Source organism: Drosophila sulfurigaster, chromosome X (assembly GCF_023558435.1).
Source record: "Drosophila sulfurigaster albostrigata strain 15112-1811.04 chromosome X, ASM2355843v2, whole genome shotgun sequence".
Classification (NCBI taxonomy): domain Eukaryota; kingdom Metazoa; phylum Arthropoda; class Insecta; order Diptera; family Drosophilidae; genus Drosophila; species Drosophila sulfurigaster.
Window position 1 is genome coordinate 7,707,690 of NC_084885.1, and position 18,735 is coordinate 7,726,424.

Consider the following 18,735-nt stretch of genomic DNA (forward strand, 5'->3'; position numbering starts at 1 on the left):
AAGTGTTCACTGCTCCGATAATTTATCGATTTACAATTCCATTTAACTTCATAATACCATTAAGTGGAACTCTCCTGTGATCCCCAAACAAAGTCACACAAAAACACACACACACACACACACACACATGCACGCAAAGCACAGAACTGGGCTCCATAGACGCTTAATTTGAAAGCACATCATTGCTCATCAGAAGCTGTCGTATTTATTAGCCAGATGAAAGCCAAACGGTCCCTATGATAACTTGACCCTGACCCCCTTCTGTACCTCACTTGTCTCTCTCTCTCTCTCTCTCTCTTGCAGACTCATTTCCCCGCCCGGAACACATCCTGCTGCTGCTGCTGATGTTGTCTGCATTATGCAGTCGAGTCGAAGCTGAAGCCAGAAATGCAAATCGAGTGCTTCAAGCGAAACCTCGCGAGTCTTGTAGGGGTCTTTGGGAATGACATATCAAAGTAAAATCAAATTTGACAGACAACCGCGCTAATTTCTGCTCGATGTTGCATTGTTTCAAGGCGTTCGCCTGCCTTTGTTGTGCTGTGCCCCATGCCGCAAAATCGGGGTTGCGACTCACCAAAATCGGACCGAGAGAGACACACAGAGAGCGTGAGGGAGGCAGGGAGGTAGGGAGGAGGGCGTCGAGGGAATCGGGCTTCAATTGTTGTGCTGACGCATTTCGAATAATACGACAACTATATAGTGTCGAGCACATTGTGAGTGTATGTGTGTGTGTGTGAGCATGAGTGCGAGCTTGAACACTGCGAGAAAATTGCTCAAATTTCAGCTATTTATATACAAATTATCAAATTAATGACGATGCTAAGAGCAACAGAGGTTTACAGTTAAATTTAACTACGATTTTGTTGTTTGTTATCATTTTTCCTATATTTTCTTATTTAGTTGTATATCACATTTATGCTATATTAACATTTATGATCCAGCAACGCGTTTTATTTGATAAGAAAGAGAAAACAAAATCAAAACTTTTAAAGACTTGGGAATTCGATGAAATACGGAAATTGTAATTGTAAAAAATAGATTTGTTATTCAATATTCAGCTCAAAATATTATATTATATTATATTAGAGCATTGAGAACTCTATGAAATATAGAATAAGAAATAGATTTGACTTGAGAATTCTATGCTAGAAATTGGAATTGCAAAAATGAGATTTCTTATGTATTGCCTTAATTTATCAATTGTTAATATTGTTGAATAATAAAAAATGTAATATTATAAATATGTAAACATTGTAAAAGTTATAAAAATAATCAAATAAGAAATATCATAAGCCAATTTATCGGAATAGATTGAAATATTGATGATTAGTTCAACATTTTGCTCTTTGATTCTATTAAAATGTATATTGCAAACTATAAAACGTGTTTAACACTCATGACTAATGGTTGAGGTTTAATAATTAGTTCAACATTTTTCTCACAGAATTTATATTTAATATTGCATGCCACAAAATATGTGTAACACACAATTTTAATGACTAAGCTTTAATAACTAATTCAATATTGTGTTTACTGATTGTATATTTAAGTTTGTTAAATTATGTGTTGCAAATTTGTAAGTGTTCAGTATTAATATAATATTATATATTATTCTAAAAATTTTTGATATTAAATTGTATATTATTGTTTTCTATATTATATTTTTAAAAAATTTACATGACACAATTCTACAGACTGAAATTTACTCTCATTTAAATACAATGTTTTTTTTTTTTTTTACTTATGAATTTGAATAATTTTTCGCTGTGCTTAAGATTGCCAACGTAACCCGCTTGCAACGCGGAGGATGTCAACAATCAGCACACATCAAACTTGGGAACCACATTTATTAGCTTTCACTCCCCAAGTCCCTACGCGCCCTCTTCCCTCCCTATTCCCCCCGTGGCGAGTTTCCCGTTCTGGAGTCGAGCAACGAGCTACGAGCTACGAGCATCGAGTCTGTGGCATGTCAACGCGGCAGCAATCAGCAAAACTGCGGTCGCTGTTTTTTGCTGATTTACCAGGAATTTTTCGTATGTTCGCTCGAGAATTGTGAAATTCGATATTGCATGGCATTATTGTGAGTGTACTCACACTCACACTCACACTCACATGCTCAGACTCATGAATGCAAGTGACGAAGTATTTATAAACTGATTAACGCTAAACAATAGCTGATATGGGTCTTGACTCGCTCTCTCTCTTTCTACACACGCTCACTCTCTCCCTCTCTCTGTCTCTCTCTCTTTCTTTCTTGCTTTGTGCTCTTCTGGTCCGCTTTGAAGCGGTTTTTCTAATCACAGGCGACCACACAACGTGTGCCCCCGAATCTGGCCCCAATAATCAACGGGGTCGTCGTGAGTGAGATCGCCAAAAAAAAAAATAATAATAAATAATAAAATAAAAAAAAACTAAACAAAAATATTGCGCCGCAGGTCATGCAAAGTAGCCGCTTCAGTGTCCACAAAACAACGAATACTACTCACACACTACTCGCAGACAGCACTCACACTACTCACGAGCGAGACAAGTGAATGGCAGCTAGCGGTAGGTCGCACTTTGAATAGATTTCAATTTACTTCAATGCAGGCAACAACAACAACAACAACTACAACAACATATGAATCACGTTGAATACATTGTTGCATGTGTTTCGAATACATTTGATTTGCCATGAAAGCATTTTGCGCCTCGAATACAATGAATGCATTGTGAATAACTTAAACTTAGAATACAAATTATTCTTAACTAAAACAAAACGACGATTGCTTAAGTGCAATGAGTGCAATGTGAATGCACTCCAAATGCAAATAAGCGTTATTAAAATTAAACTATGATTGTTTGAATATAATGAATACACTCAAAAAGTATTCATTTCAATGAATAACTATAATTAAAAATTAAAAAAACATATTTTTATTAAGAAAGAATACAACGAATGCACTCAACATACAAACAGGCGTTATAAAAATTAAACTTTGATTGTTTGAATGTAATTATAACTAAAGACTACAACGAATGCACTGTGAATACACTCAAAATGCAAATAAGCGTTATTAAAATTAAATTTTGATTGTTTGAATATAATGAATACACTCAAAAAGTGTTTACTTCAATGAATAATTATAATTAAAATGAACATATTTTTATTAACTAAAACTAAAGACTACAATGATTTCACTGTGAATACACTCAAAATACACTCAAAAAATGTTCATTGCAATGAATAACTATAATTAAAATTAAAAAAATAACATATTTTTATTAATTATAACTAAAGACTTCAACGAATGCACTGTGAATACACTCAAAATGCAAATAAGCATTATTAAAATGAAATGTTGATTATTTGAATATAATGAAAACACTCAAAAACTGTTAATTTCAATGAATAACTATGGTTAAACAAAGAAAAATATATTTGAGTACAACGAATTCTTTGTGAATATACTCAAAATGCAAATAATGTACATTTGAATGTATTCATATCGGTGATCAACTCTTATAAAAATGAAAATAAAAGTATATTTTTGTTAATTGAATCAAAGCACAGTCTATTTGAATACAATGAATGCACTCATAAAGTATTTACTTCAATGATTAACAAATTAAATAATTGTAAACATTCACATAACTGTTTACAAGTGCTTGCACCCGTAATAGTTCAAATGGAATGTCATTTATGAGTGTATTCACATGATTCGAAAAAACGCCAATTAATCAAAATAAAGTAGTCAAATTAGTTGCAACAGTGGCAAAAACAATTGCGCAAGCTGAGATAAAGAGTTTTGAGCCCAGTGAATACACTCACACTTATTCAAAAGATTGAATTGAACGAAAAATGTAAATGAAATAGGTCTCTGCAAGCGGTCAAATCGCCAAGTGGCCACTTTCAATGATCAATTGGTAGATGAATGCTTATGATGATGAGTATGAATGTGAATAAAATATATGAATGAATACAGGTACATACACTCATATAGTAGGCTGCATAATTAGCAGTCATCGACACAGTGAAAGCAACTAAAAATAAATCAAAGACAACAAAGTATTCGACATGGATTGCGAATGGATTCAAATGTGATTCAAAATGAGACGAGTTTGAGTTAAGTTGAGCCTGAGCCGCTGAAGAAGCGAGACAGCTGAAGCGGCCTCAAGTGCCAAATCGTGTTTATTTGCGCTATAAAATTAGCGCAGCACTCACTCGTATCTTTGTATCTTTGTAGCTGTATCTGTATCTGTATCTGTATCTGTATCTACTGCTAAGTATCTCTATCTGTATCTATCTGTATTTCTCTGTCTGTATCTGTGCGCTGTGCTTTTGGGCACGATTGCCCCGCTGATTGCCATATGACGCGGCATAAAATCTAGCATATGATTATATGCTATATATATGCACACTCACACTCACACCCACACAAAGTGCTGCTCGCACTATGATTATGATAATTATAATTATTGTGCACTTTTTCCATACATTGATTCAAGTTAATTGCGGCTAATTCCGTTTAATGTCAAACTGACTCAACTTTTCGGCCCTCACACTCACACACACACACACACAGACAGACATATCGAGGCACACACAGTCACACAGCAAATTAACCCCTTGAGTGCCACTCAGATTCGTTTGTCAAGTTGCTTTAATTGACTTTTAAATTTGCACAAAAAGCAAAAAAACTGAATTGAAATGAAATTTACGAAAAATCAAAGCGAAATATGTTTCGACAGAAGCCAAAGAAGGTGGACGGGGGGGAGGGTTGGGAACTTGTCGAGGTCGCCTTCTAAAGTGCAGCAGCAGCAACAACAATTGCACTCGTGTGTTGGCAACGTTGACGCGTCGCCTCGTCGCCTCGTCGCCTCGCACAAACTGTTCACACCTCAGACAATGCACACAAGTGGCATGTGGCAAGCTGGCAGGCGAGAGCAGGCGAGGCAGCGGGCGGGCCGCGGCATTGGGGCACTTGACTGGACACGAGCGGGGGAAGGGGGCAGCGTTTCACTCACACGCCACCACGAAGGGCGATTGTTGAGCTGTTTTTTTTGTTCCTTTTGATTTTTAAACATTTTTTTTAATTTACGTCAACGCAAAATCAAAGCAAAGTCAAAGCAAATTGTCTGCTCAGGGTCTGCTGTCTATATGGTAGTAGTAGTTGTTGTTGTTGTTGTTGTTCTGTGGACCGCACACATTGGACACTCAGACAATTAAGAAGATTTCTATCAGCCAGAGGAGACAGGCTGCTTTAGAGAAGCACAAGTAGAAGCGGTAGGGGTAGGGGAGGGGGAGGGGGGAGGCGAAGGGAAGTTAGACAAGAGTCGGAGGCTATTAGCAAACAGTCTCAAATATCAAAGGCGCATTGGCAAGTTGTTGCATGACTTGGCCCGTTATGTTGCGTTGCGTTGCGTTTGCCACACTCTGCCAACAACATTGTTGACGTGCAGCAATTAGCAGCAGCAACAGCAATAGCAACAGCTTTTGGTTGCGAACTCAGCCCATTTCCATCATCATAATCAAGTTGTTTGCACCACTTTCAGTTCACACAAACTTGTGGCAAATTTTGTAATTTTCAACTATTATTAAGTGTAATAAGAAGATCGAAGTTTATGATTTGATTAATGTTAGCATATTATTTTATTTATAGAGTATACTAATCTTAGCTACACATTAATTGTAATTCTATCAATTGAATATATTTTTAACTATTATTAATAAGAATATCAAGATTTTTGATTTCATGAATATTTCAAATACCTAACACTTGATATTATACTATATATATTGTTTAATTTCACTTTCAGTTCACAAAAAACTTGCTACAAATTTTGTAATTTTGAAACTATTATTAAGTGCAATAAGAAGATTAAAGTTTATGATGTAATTAATTTTAGCAAATTATTTTATTACGAGATCTTTGCTATAAATTAACCATTTTTAGGCATAATAGGAAAATCGAAATTTTTGATTTTAAGAATATTTATTAAAATAGTAAAAATAAATAGTACAAAATTATAATCGACTTTAAAATTGTTTATTGTTTAGCTATTTATTGCCTAATTTTTACATTTTTTTTAATACGTAATTTTTTCTTCATAGAAATTTTGTAATAAAAGTAGCTATATTTTGTATTAATATGATAATGGATAATTATATAATAATCATTTAATAGAATATTTCAATTTAATTGATAAATAACTATAACAGGGATATCAAAGTTCTTCATTTGTTGCACATATGAAAAAATGTAATACTTAATGATATGTGTAGATATTTTGCTCAACTTTTCGTGAACTCTTGTTTTATTACTAAAGTTGGTTTTCAATCGTTTGGAGACTAATCTTAACACTTGATAACTACTCAATCTAAAACACACAGAAATAAATTCATTAATCATACATTTTTATGCAAATGTTTTTAAATAAAGAAATAAGACTGAGTTAACTTGTTTTCTTTAAACTGATTTATTGGAGTTAAGTAAAAGTACTGCAAGTGAATTAATTGATTATTTAAATATAATAGAAAGCTGGTTTAGAGATATATTATTATTTTAATAATTATTAAAAAACAAAAATTTGACAACTTTACTTTCCGTCAATTTTAATTGACTTAAATCATTTTTGCAAAGCTTTTTGTTTTAAATACATAGAACTAAGAAGATAACAAAAGGAATCAATTTTGAATAATAATTATAATTTTTGTATTTAATACAACTATAAAACCATTTAATACTGTAAGTTAATGAGCATTTGCTAGTCGAGCAGCTGTTTTAAAATTTTAGACGCTGCCAAAACAAAAGCTGATTAAATGCTTTGAAGGAATGTCGAAATGGTTAATTGAAGCAAGGCGTAATTTGCCAAAAGACACAAAAACAAAGGCAAAGCAAAAGCAGAGGAGGAAGAAGAAGTAGAGGGACAAACGAATATTGCCAGCAGATGGCGCTTTAAAGTTAAAAATGCCGCACACATGAAAGTTCTCGCTATCAGCTTGCAATAACAATTTGCTAGGCGAGCGGTTGAGTGTGTGTGTGGGTGTCAGAGTAAAAGAGAGCGCCTGTATGTGTGTGTGTGTGTGTGTGTGTATGCAAACACATCAAAACGAATGTCACAACAAAGCGAGCCAGCGCCAAAGTGAAAATTGTCAATTAAATGTTAAAAAATGCTTGCATATTAAGCGAGTGTTCGAGGGTGTGTGTGTCTGTGCACTATATAATATATATACATGTATATATGTATATACAATATACTCGCTATAAATGGCCTGTGTTATGTGCTAGCAATTTTCCGAATCGGTTTTTTCTTTCGCCGTTAGCACAAAATTGTGTAAAAGATCAAAGGCACTTAATGGCCCCACATAGCAAAGTGACCGCGATGAGGAAGCGAGATGGAGAGTAAAAGAGGAAGAAAGAGATAGAGAGAGAGAAAGAGAGAGAGAAAGAGAGAGAGGCGCCACTCATAGAGTTGAGTTGGGTGGCTTCGGCGACAACAGGAAATCCGTTTGGGGGCTTTTGGCCCCAAACTTGACGCGACTTTAATTGACGAAAGCGGCAAATGGGAAAAATCAACAAAAGTGTAAAAAATCAGCGAGACAAACAACAACAGCGTAAACATACATACATACATACACACGTACTTACATGAGGGCAAAAAAGAAGGTAAAGCAGAACGCCAACAATATGCAAAATTAAATAAGATGACGCGTAGAAATTGCGAGCGAATGAACGAACGAAAAAAACACAATGTTCTTTCTCACATTTATTAAACAAATTACGCGGTCGCGATAAATAAATAAATAATAAAAATACAATACACTTTTAGTTGAACTCCGTTTGCAGTAGAATTAATTCTTGCAATCTTGCAATGTGCACATGCGAAAAAGAGAAAACGCACTATGCAAAAACTAGCAAAATATCGCATGACATTCCTAACTCTACAAGAGCTGGGAGAGCGAGAGAGTACAAAAGCAGAGAGTAAGAGTGCGTGAGTTAGCAATGCAGCGGGAGCAGAAGAAGTGGATAGAGGGAGAGTGCATGTGAATGGGAATGTTAAGCTGTAAATTTGGCACAGTGAGAAATACAGTAACAAAGCAAAACAGCGCCAATAACAACAACAGCAGCTACAACGACAAGTGATGACGATGACATTTTAACGCTAATTAAAATAATAATAACAATAACAACAGCATCAGCCGCAGCCAACAATAACAGTTGGCACTTCAAGCAGCCAGATTATCTGTCTCCCACACACTCACACACACACGCATACGGTTAGGCAGCTGTATTTGTGTGGGAGAGTCAATCGTTGTGCGAGCTTTAGCTGCTGCTGTTGTTGTTGTTGTTGTTGTTTTTGTGATATTGCCACTTGCTCAAGTCAAGCTTGTGCTCTCGTTCTCTCTTTACAGTTTGTTTGCTGCTAGCGTTCGCTGCTCTCTTCATGCCGTCGCTTGTCGCTGATCCGCGCAGACAAAGTCGCGCTCAACAGTGGAGCAAAATTACGACAATTGATTGAATTACACAATTATCGTAGCGCAAAAAAAAAACTAAAACGAAAATTAATGCAAATTAATTGCAGCCAATTGAAGCAAAAATAAACTTTAAATAAAACACAATTAATTTGCACAATAAAATACAAAAATTATAAAGTACACAATTAGCCATTATTATTTGTATTGTATTTTAAAAATAATAAACACACAACAAAAATTGTGTATAATTTAATTTCTGTCTGTTAATTGATTGCAATGGCAATACCACGGTAGCATCTGTTTTACACACACACACACACTTACATAGCACATTGAATTTGTGTGTTGAGCAATTGCCGTTGCAATTAGCAGCTCAACTTGAGTGGAGGTGTAGTGAAGTGGCGCAAAAGCTAAAGTCGACTTCGAGTCGAAGTCTGTTTTGCATGCGTTTGTGTATGTGTGTGTGCGTGTCGATGGCGTGTTTTTATGCTAACTAAGCGGCACTCTTTCGCTCGCTCTCTCTCTGCCGCTCTCTTCTATGCAGGTGACAAAACCAGTTGCCCATTGCTAATTGCGTTGTTACTAGTTCAACTGAGTGGGTGCTGAAAAAAGGGAGAGTGTGTGTGTGTGTGTGTGTGTTCTGTTCTGTTCTAGCTTACCCTGAGCATGCAGCAGTGGATGATGCGATGGCATTGCAGGCGGCGGCGGCTGCGAATGTGGATGCGGATGTCCAGCGTGTGCATGATGCGGATGATGATGTGGATGGTGATGATGATGTTGTGTATGATGCTGATGATGATGATGATGAGCTGCAGCAGCGGCCAATTGATGTGGCATAAAAGCAGCCGCCACCGCGGCATGTGCATTAAAATACGCCATTCGCGATGCAGCGGCCATGGTCAGTTGTTGTTGTTGTTGTTGTTGCTGCTGCTGCTGCTGATGATGATCCCGAAAATTTTGATGTTGCTCGACGGCACTTGTTGTTGCTGTTGTCGTTGACTCTGTCGCATTGTTGTTGTAATGCACTGTTGTTGTTGTCGATGCACTTGCTGCTGCTGTTGTTGTTGTTGTTAGATCTGTTGGCGTTTCACACGCTGTTGTTGTTGTTGTTGCTGCTGCCACTGTTTTGCTTGCACTAGTTGTTGTTATTGTTGCTGCTGTTGTTGTCGTCGCTGTGGTTGTCGTTGTTGCTGCTGCTGCCACAGCAAGCCCAAGCAACTCCTGTATGGCGAATGGTGAACGTTGCGGCATGGCGTCTGGTTTTCCCCCCCTCCCCGATGTCCTAAAAACTCGCTTTAACCGTTTGAACCGCTTTGAACCGCTTCAACCGTTTCGGCAAAGCAACAGCTCAAAGTTGCGTTTTGTTTTTGTTTTTGCTTTGCTTGCTTTGTGTTTGCTTTTAATTAAACGATTTTCGGAGCTTTGACCACGCGCTCTCTCTTCTCATCTCCGTTGCTCTCGCAGCGCTTGCTATCTCGCTCTAGCAGGCTAATATGCCGGCTGCTCCCTGTCTATGTGCATATATATATATGTGTGTGTGTGTGTAACGACAATAACAACTAGCACTTAACATACGATAGGGGAGAGAGAGAGGAGTAGAGAACACTAACAAACAACAACAAAAAAAAAAAACAAACTAAACTGTTTGTTGTTTTTGGTTTTTAGGGTTTTTTGGTTTTTGGCTTTGGTTTTCGATGTTTTGAGATTGCCGGTGTTGCAACTGTTTGTGCTGCTGTTTTGTATTTTGTTTGTTGACTTGCTGCAGCTCGCGACTTTCGCTACACGCGCTTTTCGCTTTTGTGTCGCCTGTTCGTCGTCGTCGCAAAAACACACAACAAATTCGCAATAATTTCCACGTTAAACTGTTGCCTGACTTAATGTGCACCAGGAGTTTTGTCGTCGTCGTCGTCGTCATTCTCATCGTTGCCGTTGCCGTTGCCGTCGTCGTCGTCTACGTCGCTTTTGCCTGCCCCCAGTTTTTTTCAGCTTGGTGCTTATTTTTTTTTTTCCTTTTGTGTTTTTGGTGGTAGCTCTTCGCCTAGCAAAGCAAAGCCTCTGTGTGCAACGGGATTTTGCCTGGCTTCGCCTGGACTTTGGTCCTCGGCGCTTTGGCGACATTTTCATCTGCCGCTGCCTCGAGTCGACGCTCGCGCATCGTTGGCGTCGCTGCTGCCGTTGCGTTGACGTCGCTGCCAGGCAACGGTAAATCAACGACGCCAGCATCAGGGGCGGCGTCACTCTGGTACACACAGCTAGCTGTACTGCTCGCACACACGTTGCGCGTACATGGTTCACGGCAGCAGCAGATTTCCCCTGCACAGCAGGCGAGCGCAATATGGCGCATGTGCGATCAATGCTTGTGTGCGTTAGAGCAGCACAGCTAGCGTGTGCGCGGTGTAAAGCTGTGCGACTGCTCTGACGCATGCCATGCTTCCAGTCCGCTGGAAATGTTCCAGTCATGCCAACCGTTTTGTTGGTGTGCGTGCCTTCAAATGCGCTTGTATTGAGTTGAGTTTTCAATGTGTGCGTGGTGCCCATTTTGTATTGTTTGTTAGTGTTGTTGCTGGGGTGGGACAACTTTTCGACACTCGTTCAATGAAGGACGCCAATTTATAGAGCAACTGCTAAAAAAAAAATAAAAACCAAAAAAAAGGGGGAAAAAAAAACACTAAAAACTATAATGTTGTAAAAAGCCGTCTAATTAAAATGTTGTAGGACTTAGGATTGCACTGTTGGAAGGGCAGCTGGAAGAAGCAGCTGTTTTTGTAACCGATCAGCAGCAACAGTTGAGAAAGCGAGACCCCCTCACCCCCCACCACCCGCTCTTCCACTTCCTCTGCCGCACAAGCAGCACATCAAAGTCAAAGCAAAACAAGCGCTGAGCTTTCGAGTCGCAGCAACTCTATTAAAAAACAATTGAAATGCCAAAGCTCACACAGCAACAACAACAACAACAGCAACTAAAGCGATAGCGTTAACTATGCGTGATTGTTTGTGCGTGTGTATTTGTGTCGTCGTCGTCGTCGTCTCTTTGTCTGCGCAGCTATAAAGCGACAAGCAGTCTGCTGCTGTGCTCTGCTTATGCGTTGCGTGGGTGCAAGCGAGACAGCTACATGGCTGAGTAATAATACGGCTCACAATTGATCGTGTCGCGTCTATTGTGAGCGAGAGCGCAAGAGAGAGAGAGAGAGATAGGGAGGCAACTGCGTAGCCTAAGAATGTTGTGCAAAGAAGTAATTTGATATTTTTAACACTGCGCAGGTTGCGCGGCGAAAAATCCTTGGGGAATGTGGAATGTGATTCATGCTGTGAGCATTTTTAATGCGAATTTTCAAGAATCCAAAAACTACATTTTTATTGTTAATTAACTTGCAATTAAAGAAAATGCGTATGCGGAGAAATTCGACTGTCAAAATACGAAAATATTGAATTTCATCGAATAATCGTCATAATTGCAATAACACACGATAACGATAATGATGATAATGAATGATAATGATGATGATCATTAATTGTAATCCGATATCGAATTAGAAGTAGAGCGAGACAGACTGAGAGCAATTTCTTCAGCTGGCGATCATTTTAATTCCTTTTTAGTTGAAAATAATTCTCATTGCGGTTAGTTGTCCTGCTTTGTCCTTCAACTTGCTCAGCTTTGTTTTGCAAATATTTTGACGTTTTTCTCTGCTCTGCGGTTCTCACAGTCTCTTGTTAACCATAATCATTTCTTTTTTTTCTTTCTTCTTTTTACCTGACTTGACCAACACACGAGCATACAGGGTGCCCCAATTAAGGCATCCTTCAGCGCTTTCTGGTAGTTGACATGCCGCCAAAATGATTCAATTATCATCATCGCTTTGCGGCACAACTCTTCAAGTCGAGTGCGAAAGTTGCCCATACAACAAATCGATAAATCCCAAAGTAGGAGTTTGAGTTCGGATTACCCAAAAAATTAAAAAGGTGTTGCGACTTGTCAATTATGTGTCGACGTTTCATTTACTCAACTATGAGTGCTCGCACACACTCACACACGCATTCACCTATTCATCTATTCAGCAATTCGACAAACTTAATTATGAAAACAAGAAAAGAAGACAACAACAAAAAAAATAAAAAAAATAAACAATTAAAGTTCAGTTACTTTATTTTTGGTCAATAACTTGAAGCGCTCACCGAAAACTGAGCTCGGACTGATGGACCAAACGTTGACCTAGCTCAGCAGATGGGCAGTTGTTTTCGACTAAATTGTTTATACGAAAAAAAAAGTTGAAACGTGCTTCGATTACAAGAAGAAATTGTGTATGCCTTAAATAAGTGTAGAAATAGTTGCTAAACAAATTTCACAGCAGTAGCGTTAAAGCTCATTAAGATCCATGGGACTGGTTGCTTAGAAATGCTGCGATTTCAAAAAGGTTTTGTGTCAGCATGTACTAAGTTTAACTAAAGTTACTTACCAAATTTCACAGGTGTAGCTTTAAAGTACGCTGAGTTCAATGGGACAGTTTTCTTAGAAATGCTGCGATTACAAAAACGTTTTGTGTGTGCGTAAATTAAGTTTAACTAAAGTTATTTGACAAATTTCACAGGTGTTATTCTTAAGTTCGTTGAGTTCAATGAGGCTACATTGCTTTTATAGACAGCTAGAAGCTCAATATAGTTTGAATAAACTCCAGGGCTTACTTAGATTTACAGGGTATAGACCCCAAAGAGCTGTCAAAAGCACAAAAACTTGAAGAGCCGTTGTAAAACTTTGCCAAAATGCCATTGTTCAATCGTGTGTATGTTTATCGTTGTTGTTGCTGCTGTTGTTGTTGTTGTTGTTGTTGCTGTCTCATTGTTGTGTAATTAAGTTGTTTCGCTGTCGGACATATGAGCATATAATGAACGCATCTCTTGGATCTTCAAACTCGGCTGCCGGCCATTTTAATGTTAGACATCGAAAATAGACACAACAACGACAACAACAACAACATGATAATATTATTGTCACACAATTGTCTGTTTTGTGATTAGTTGAAACTTTAATTGCCGCACAATGGCAGCTTAATAGTAATAATAATAATAATCATAATCAAAATTCACATCAAAATCATAATCGCAATCATAATGATAATGATAATAATAATAGACACAATAATAGCTTCATAATGGCCAAACAAAAAACATATTTAATTGAATAATCAAACAAGTTGCCAACTGGACAGCAACAAACTGGCAATACACTCTCAAAAAAATAGCTGTTTGGATATTAGAGTTTATCGTTCATTGAGATTAGCTTAGTTGATATTTGGATATTGGATAAATCAGCTCAGATCTTGAAAAGTTCTTAACTTATTCAGCTTAAATTTGACCAGTGGAATACTAAGTGTTTTTTTTTTTAAGAATTTTTGGGTTCAAATTAAGATTATATTATCGATACTGAGACTTAATCTTGAGAAGTATTAAAGTAAAAATAAAATTCTAAAATCTATTCTAACAATTTAGTAAATAAATTATGTAAGTATTTCACTTACTCCGATTACATTTTGTGAAATATCTAAAAGAAAAAGAACGATCATTTAAATACATTAGAAATATAATTTCTAATTATTGAGTTGAACGAGAACAAGCGATGTTATATATAAGAAAGTTCGTTTGAATTCTTAATATTAATTATAATATAGTGTTAGGCGACAGGAATCGATAATATATATAAGTTTGTTTCAAATTTTAATATGAATTATAATTATTATTAGATATATAAAGGAAATTTCAAGTCTTGGGGGATATTCAGCTGATTAAGCTTAAATTTGCTGAGTGAAAAGTTTAAACTATGTAGACAATCGGAATATAAAGTAACAACTTTAATTTTGTTGGCAGGTAAGATAGTTTACAAAAATTGTTGTATGCTTTATTATTATTATACCATTTTGTAATGTTAGTAATAACAAATTTAGAAACACATAAAAAAAAGTATAAGAAAAAAGAATCAAATATTCCGCCGGTAAATGAAACCCGTCGGCTAGTTCGAAATTAATTTATAGTTTTACAAAATGAAATTCAGAATTAAAAGTTTATGTAACTGATATGCCCGCTGCGATGAGAGCGTATAAAGCGAGTGTGAACACTCGGAGAGGACACATTTTGTATTAGCTTGTAAATAAATGAGCTCGTCATTATCGCATTTCAATTAAATCGAGTTTAACTTTCAATTATGTATTGTAATTGTTTTATGTTTTGCAACGTGAGAAAATTAATTTGGCTTCAACAATCAGAAAGGTGAATTGCCGTTAAAGTGCCGCAAAAGTTTCGAATTTCGCATTGATTTTCACCAATCTATAAAACTAATTATCAAATTAACTATAAACTATGCTGTGGGCAGCTGAAACTGCTAAGAAACTGATTTACCGATAAGAGCTTGTGAATTAGAAAGCAGCTTGACTTGAAAATGTTTTTTTTTATTTGATTTCTGAGGGGGGGTTTTTAATCTTATCGGGAGCTGGAACAAAGATCATCCACATGAGGCAGTGTGGCCGAGTGGTCTAAGGCGCTGGTTTTAGGCACCAGTCCGAAAGGGCGTGGGTTCGAATCCCACCGCTGTCAAGAGGTTTTTTTTCATTTTATATTATTCTTTTCAATTTATGAACTGTTTAAAATATTTTTAATAAAGCTAGCCCCCTCATACCGTGTAAATTTGCAATTTTCGCTGCATTTGATTGAGCTTTGTAATCCTTCATACAAATTTGTTTGTGTTTGCTCAGCATTAACAATCGTTCGCTTTGTCTTCATCCCCATTGAACTCAGCTTATAATTGCGGCATAAGCTAGTAAGCAATGTTTTCGTAGGTGAGTTGCGCACGAAACAATTTGAATAGATCAAAGGATATGTCAAAGCCTTATTAACATTTCTAGTTAATCCCTTTGAAGAGTGTGATTTCCAGGGTATGTGTTAGTCGTGTCAAATTGCACTTTGAAAGTAATTCATTTAATTGAGTTAAGTATTTTGCATTTTGTCAAACTGGCAAAAACGGTCCTGAACAGCCGCAACTGTTGCGGCTGCCAGATGGCGCCAGTGTGCAATTTATGGCTAATTTTGCGGTTGTGGTTTGTGTCCTCGCTAACGCTTCCTCCTCACGAAAGTTAATTAAAAACTTAGCATAGTTCCCAATTAACAGCCAATTAGCAAGCATAAACACAAAATAAGCTTTGTGCTTTCGCCAAATAGTGGCGGAAAAGTTGCGAAATTGTAATGAGAGAAAGGAGACGAAAGATTCCATTTCCATTTTTTAAAGAGAGTGTGAAATGGAGTAGATTCAAATAGAATTTAACTGAAAACTGGAGTTTGAAGAAGGAAATTAATAAACAGTAATTTAAAATTGTATATCAATAAAATTAAATGTAATGAGTTTGAATTTGAACTGAAAAGTACTTTCTTTTAATTAAATTTAATACTTCCTAGTACTACAATACAATTCTATAGTTCAATAATATAGCGCATCAGCATTCTTAATTTATTCCATTTAATTTCTGTTTAAGAAACTATACTGTTTAATCCTTTGCTTCCTTTCCCCGTTACATGTTCACAACTTTTAATAAGTATTTTATAATAAGAGTAATTACATGTAATTCATTTGAGAAAACGTAGAAATTCATAACTTAACAACAATTTTTATTTTCCTTTTCTTTCTATATTGTTTTGTTCATAAATTAGTATATGTAGTTCCTATGCAGTTTGTTTTTATGAAAACAACTTTTCTTAAAGTGAGTTTTGATCCTTTTTTAATAAATTCCTTTATACTTTATTTACTACTTTTTATAAACAGATTCATAGAATATAGTTTCAATAGTTTGCTTTTTTTAAAGCATCTTCTTATAGAGTGAATTTATTTCTTTTTTAAATAAATCATTCAGGATTTATTTACTAATCTTAATAAACAGCTTCCTTCTCATTGCATTTTGTTTACTCCCCAAATTATTATATTCTTAAAAGTTTTTTTTTTTATAAAGTGATTTTATTCCTCTCTTACAAAATAACTTAGATCTATATTCACGTCTCTTCATAAAAGGACCTCCAAATTCACTATCAGAATTCAACTAAACTAGTATTTCATTTTAGAAATACTTGCAATTGATTTTCATGTGAATCTCTTTTCAAAGTGAACATATTTCTTTATCAAATTTGCTTTGTAAGTGAATGAAAATGAGGCTTATACACTTTTTTCTTAAGCTTCAACAAATCAGATTTGCAGTGAGCACAAAAAAAGATTCTGTTCGAGCTGTAAAATACAACATTTTTATATTGTTTTATCGAGAAATGTACAAAATAAAAGAAATAGGTGATAAAAACTACAATTAGAATTATTATTATTATAATCTAGCAAGCAAAGTTCTTTAAGTCGTTGCTCTATTCAGTTTTGTATAAATAATTGTATTCTAATAGGATTATCTTTACTAATAATCGCTGCTCTTCTTTTGATTTCGTGGTTCGTTTGACAGGCTAAAGTGAAAAATGATTTATCATGTGGGAACTCTTGAGTTATTCAAGTGCGAATAGTGCTGACAGCGAGTGTGTGTGTGTGTGTGTAAGTGTGTGTGCTACCGAAGTGGCCAAGTATGTGTGTGTGTGTGTGTGTAAGAATGTGTAACAATGATGAGGAACCAATTTAAGGGACAGACAAGCGGGCAGCAGTTGAGGCACTTGAGGCAGCATTTAGGCGAAAAGAGGGAGACAAGGGAGAGGAGGGAGAGGAGAAGAAGGGGAGAAGACAACAAGGGGTTGCAGAGGGGGGTAGAAGTTGCTCAGAAACGGGGATGCAAAGCGCAAATTAGAAAATAGGCAAGTAAAAAATAAAGATGAAATGCAAAATTGGTAAACACGAAAAGATGGAAAGGGAAAGCAGCCAAAGTAGCAAAGCAAAAGTGACTAAGGGGTACAGGGGAGTAAAAGGGTGTGAAAAATTAGTTGCACACACATACACACACACACACACTTACATGCATAGACATATATTTATGCGTTGGCAAAATGGTCGCTTAAACTTGAATTACAATTGAAGTGTAACAAAGTGGACACAGCAGCAGCTTGGCAGGGGGCAACACAGAGGGACAGAGGGCAGGGGCAGGGGAGCGACTAATGATGATGGAAGTTTTGCACGCCATGGGTTAATCAAATTGTGTGCCCGCCCAGGGCGCAACTGAAGCGCGGACTTATGCAAAGCAGCGGCAACGACTTCAATTAGATGCGGCACAGCTGTCAGTCGAGAGAGAAAGAGAGACAGGGAAAGAGAGAGAGAGAGAGAGAGAGAGAGAGAGAGAGATAGAGAGAGAGAGGGAGAGGGAGGGAGGTAGAGAGAGAGAGATGCGACGTGGTGGCGGGTGCAACATGCGGCAACAAGAGCCAACCAAAAGGGGCGCAGACATTAAAAAACAAGAGAAAAAAAAACATGGCAGCGCAGCGCGTTGAACAATTGCCCAAGCAGAGTGAGAAGAGGAGTGAGCAGGGGAAAGAGGCAAGCAGAACGGGAAGAGGCAGCAACAGCAACAAGAGCGGCAACGACAACAGCGGCAGCCACTTTCAATTGTGGCAAATTGCAGGCGTTTCCGGCTGCCATCATTACTTGACTCAAGTCCCATTGCTCTACCTTCCTCTCCCTCTCCCTCTCCCTTCTCCCTCTCCTTCCCACCTCTTCGCTTTTTTTACACTCTTCTCGTTCGCCCTCATTGAAGCATTTTTTTGTTTGTGGCATTTCTCATTTGTTAATTTTCAAATCAAAACTTTTGAAGTATGCAACATGACGCAAATTTGATTATAGCGCTCTTTCAGCGACCTCAAACCTAAGTTTCATTTTTGACTCTATTTATAGGGGCTGCAACCCTGGCTAAGGGTTGCACACAGCTAGCCAGCCAGCCAGCCAGCCAGCCGGGCAGTCATCTTTTGTTCAGCGCTTCCTCTAATGAGCCATTGAACTTGGCGTGCAAAAAAAAAACACAGGAAGAAAAAAAAGATGCAGCCAAAATTTGAATACTTTTGTGTTTCATGTTGATGGCGACTATTTTGCATAAATGGTAAATAATAAATTGTAATTTTGCATTTAATTCTAAAGTAAATCAAAATATATGCAAATATTTCATAGATCAAATTCGTAGCATTTATTTTGCACCAATTTTTATTTATTTACGAAGTTGCAGAGAAAGGAGTTGAAAGATCTAAGAATTTTATCTATGAAATTTGTTTGAAAATTAAACGAATTTTGAATGGATTTGCATATCTGACAGAAGCTAACTTCTAAATTAAATTAA

The 18,735-nt window shown here is 36.9% G+C and overlaps 1 protein-coding gene and 1 non-coding gene across 7 annotated transcripts in view; one reads left to right on the forward strand and one right to left on the reverse strand.

Moving 5' to 3' along the window:
* The window catches only part of LOC133848394 (protein bunched, class 2/F/G isoform), a 60,208-nt gene extending 47,133 nt beyond the window's left edge, over positions 1 to 13,075 (reverse strand). Inside the window, exon 1 of one of the 6 annotated variants that reach the window (XM_062283948.1) lies at positions 12,913 to 13,075. Coding sequence is in view for 3 of the 6 variants with exons in the window: in XM_062283944.1 (XP_062139928.1) it covers positions 9,118 to 9,709 (592 nt within the window). In the remaining 3 variants the exon portion in view is untranslated. Of the gene's footprint in view, positions 1 to 7,631; positions 7,811 to 9,117; positions 10,528 to 12,912 lie in introns of those variants that run through there. The other 5 variants (XM_062283945.1, XM_062283944.1, XM_062283943.1 and 2 more) reach the window with 5 other exon arrangements.
* Positions 13,076 to 14,960: 1,885 nt separating this feature from the next.
* On the forward strand, positions 14,961 to 15,040 carry Trnal-uag (transfer RNA leucine (anticodon UAG)). The gene has a single exon. It is a non-coding gene; the product is annotated as a tRNA-Leu (tRNA).
* The last annotated feature ends 3,695 nt before the right edge of the window (positions 15,041 to 18,735 follow it).